This window comes from Chanodichthys erythropterus, chromosome 14, assembly GCF_024489055.1.
Source record: "Chanodichthys erythropterus isolate Z2021 chromosome 14, ASM2448905v1, whole genome shotgun sequence".
NCBI classification, from domain to species: domain Eukaryota; kingdom Metazoa; phylum Chordata; class Actinopteri; order Cypriniformes; family Xenocyprididae; genus Chanodichthys; species Chanodichthys erythropterus.
The window spans coordinates 7,024,244-7,028,163 of NC_090234.1; the positions used below are offsets into that span (position 1 = coordinate 7,024,244).

The 3,920-nt window shown below is 34.4% G+C and overlaps 1 protein-coding gene across 1 annotated transcript; it reads right to left on the reverse strand.

Moving 5' to 3' along the window:
* Positions 1-1,886: 1,886 nt before the first annotated feature.
* hoxd13a (homeobox D13a) lies at positions 1,887-3,245 on the reverse strand. Its single transcript, XM_067410481.1, has 2 exons — positions 2,693-3,245; positions 1,887-2,110 (listed from the first exon to the last, which is right to left on the reverse strand). The coding sequence occupies exons 1-2, from the start codon at positions 3,243-3,245 to the stop codon at positions 1,887-1,889; spliced, it is 777 nt and encodes a 258-aa protein (XP_067266582.1).
* Between the last annotated feature and the right edge of the window lie 675 nt (positions 3,246-3,920).

A 3,920-nucleotide genomic window follows, 5' to 3' on the forward strand; every position in this document is an offset into this window, starting at 1 on the left:
GTTGACTACGTCTAATTCATTTAAAATTTGTCCTAAATAACCAGGCAGATACTTGCGTCGTTTTTAACAGCTGAAATCGGCATGACAGATAACTATAAACATTTTCTTTAAAAGTTTAAGCGCCGTCGTTGTTAAACCCTTTGTACGAATTCGCCAAACAGTTCGGCAAAACATAAAACAGTTACCAATTGTCAGTAGTGTGTTGAGACTTCTCAGCCCCCTGAGGGAAGTGTTTTCTGACCAGACGAAATGGTGAATGCCACGTGAATGCCCCAATTGTGACAGATTACCTTTATATTACATATTTATTCAGAACGCACAACGCCATCTTCTCTTTTAAATGGTCATAGCTGTTGAAATAATTCTCAAAATGCTATAGTTTTTCAATGCAAAGGTTAAATCTTGAATTATAAATGATCTTATTGCAAGACACATGCTGACCGATAGATGGCGACGTAGCTTCATGGATTTGTGGTATTATTCATGAGACCTATATTGCAGTCAAGGTTTAGTCTGACAATGTGTCTCAAGGTCACTGAGAAGACCCAGTTTCAAAAGAAGATTAAGATATTTAAAAAAAAATGAAATTATATTTAAAAGGCAACAAGTAAAGTTTGTGATTTGTATTTTCTGCTAACGGTCTCTTTTTTGAAGAAGAAGAAGAAGAAGAAGAAGAAACAACCAATAATTGATTTTCAATCAATCAATAAAATAACCATCTTATTTTGTGGGCTGCTCAATCAAAATAATAAATGTGAATCTAAATATCATGCTTAATAATAGCCTATTTCACATTGTCCAAATTACACCAATTGCAAGTCTCAACAGTTGTGAAATTCATTAAGAATATCAATCCTCTACTGAGATTCATTAGTTATACTCAGGCCTATAAAAAAAAAAAAAAAAAAAAACAATTATAGGTCTATACTCCATTGAACACTAAATTCAATCTTTTTGACAAATGCTTCATACGTGTAGCTGAAGTAACTTTGCAATGACAATAAACAAAATAAAATACATGCCTTACGACAATTAACCATGGTTTTGACATAGTAAAACTATGTTTTTTGGCATATTGATTACCATTTGTATAACCACAACAAAACCACAGTTGAACTATGGTTTTTGTAGCAAAACCATGGTTTGCTCGTGGTTGTTATGGAAAGAACCATGTTTTGTTTTTTGTTTTTTTTGGTCGGGGGTTTTATTCAAACCATGGTTAATTTTAGTAAGGAATATCTCCCCGATTAATGTAAAAGCAAGAGGAAATATTAATTAATTATCGAAAGACTGCGTCTTTCGCTTTACTTAGTGCTACTGGAAAAACCTGGTCGTAGACTACTTAAAATTAACAAAATCTGTTCACGATATTATGATTCTATCTGCAGTATAGAACAATCTCTACTTGTAGAGGAATAAAGAGGACACCGACAAACAAATGATTTCCCCGTGAAATATTACACAGGAAACTTTGTTTTGTTTTTTTCCCCCTCATAGTTTATTTACGTCTGTGATACATTCTAGATTTTCCCATAAAACTCTGGTAATATAAACAACCATGGTACACAATCTGCACTCAAAGAAAACGAATCTGAGAATATAAAGTTTTGAAAGCATGGAAAGAGGTCTGGAATACAGCGTTTAGGCTACTACTGCAACATAATGACAAAAATGGTTTAACAATATTTAAATAATAATAAAAAAGAATCTGAAACTACTGAAATGAACTGACCACCTCAACACTCTTGCAGCAAACCTTGACATCCGAACTGCAAGTAGATCTAAATATTTAAACAAGATAAATAATAGCTCTTACTAAAGAGAATAAAGAGCTTGTCTCTATTTAAATCAGCAATTTTATGACTTAATCTTTAACAGGATTAAAATTATTTTAGGTCCTCAGGTCTCTTCTTATCCTTGACTCGACGGTTTTGAAACCATATAGTTACTTGTCTTTCAGACAGGCTGGTAGAAGAAGCGATCTGCCGTCTCTTCTCCTTGGTAATGAACTTAGAGTTGGTGTATTCACGCTCGAGTTCTTCCAGCTGCAGTTTTGTGTAAGGAACCCGTTTCTTTCTCCCGCGCTGACAGACTGAAACCGCTGTTCCCTCTGAGGAAATAAAAATAATTTTATTCAAGCAATCTTCTGTTGCAAGACCTTTTCATTATTCCAAAATTAACAATGATGTAACATCGCAATTTAACTTAACGTCGTTGCAACCTAAGCATGTGTAATCTCGTGCAATGTATACGCCAAATATATATATATATATATATATATATATATATATATATATATATATATATATATATATATATATTTTTTTTTTTTTTATTTTTAAACGAAACCGAAACGTTGTATTTCTGTCGTGATTCATTTCAGATTAGCATACTAAATCTGTTCTTATGGTTTTAAGGATTCGTTTATTTAATTATCTTGCTACCGAAAAGATTTTGACATTTAATAGGGCGATGTCAAAAGCGTTTAGCTTGTACAGTAAAAGATAAGAAATAATGTTTTAAATCAAGGTTGTCCTCTGCCAATGAACACACGATGAGAAAATCTCTTGTTCCTTCTATCAGAGAATTTTTGCGTGATTTGTGCCTCTTATGTGTCCAGAAAAAAAAACTCTTTATACTCAACTAATGAAGAGAGGCGAGGAGTGATTCACAGAGCAGAACTCAAGCCTACCTGCTAATGATGGTTTCCAGATATGCGGGCTCTGCGTCTGGTCTCTGGAGCAATAAAGTTGACTGCTGCAATTGTTCGACCAGTCCCATGGCTGGTGGTCTTCCATTGTCAAATAAGTCTCATGTCTGGGATATCCGGTCAATGCTCTACGAACTACAGGTAAATCGATATAGGCAGGGGTTCTTGAGTAGGAATAACCTTGGTAAAGAGCGAACTCCTTAAACCAGCTGGAGGCATCAGCATAATCCACGGGTTTACTGGCATACTGTCCATTCGCAATTTTTTTCACCACACTAGGCGGAAACACGGCGTTCTGTGGTACTTTGCAGCCATAACAACTGTTTCCGAAATTACATCCATAAGTGACTGAGGAACTTGTGCCAATATGGGCTGGAAAAGAAACGTAAGGATTCAGAGACTCGGAGTTTATAGAAGTCGGCCGTTCCGCTGAAGAGAACACAGGAGTTCCTGACGCAGACCGGCTTGAGTGCGCCCCGAAGGCATACGGGTAAAAACTTCTGAACTCCTCATCTAATCCCTCTAGTACTTCCATATTTACTTGCAGACAGTGTAGGCTTTATGGTTTGTAATTTAACTCATCGTCTGTTATGGATTCAAACCCAAGAAAATTGTTAGCTGAGAACAATCTCCGTTGACACTTAAGCTTTTATGTTTATTTTCCGGACAAATTACATAGGTCAGATAACTAGTACCTGATTGGATAGTTGTCACCATGTGACATGCAAATAGTTAAGATGAACTTGGACTACACCACAGTGTAGTTTTCAGTTGTCTATGAGTAAGCCTGGTTTAAGGAGGCATTTTAACAAGTTTTAGATAACTTTTCGGTTTTGTTTCTATGTTTATTTGATATATTTGAAGCCTATTAAACTACAATCAAATGCTTACTTATGCAAAACAGCCGTGGAAATGTCTCATATAAGACATGCATTAATAAACATTATAGTCTGTCTATATTAGGCAATCAAATTATTTTTTTAATGATTTTAGTGTGTGCATGTGTATATAAAAGGCATCATTTATTTGATAAAATACAGTAAAAAAGTGATATTGAGATATTATTACAGTTAAAACTTTTCTATCATGACATATTTTAAAATTTATATTTATCTTCTTTATATTATTGTGATTTTTCAGCATTACTCCAATCTTCGGTGTCACATGATCCTTCAGAAATTCTAATACACTGCAAAAAAAAAAAAAAAAA

Excerpts from the sequence above, each read along its gene's own strand:
- hoxd13a (XM_067410481.1), bottom strand. The coding sequence starts at position 3,245 with ATGGAAGTACTAGAGGGATTAGATGAGGAGTTCAGAAGTTTTTACCCG. Across the intron at positions 2,111-2,692 it reads CTGGAAACCATCATTAGCAG|AGGGAACAGCGGTTTCAGTC; the intron begins GTAGGCTTGAGT and ends TTATTTCCTCAG.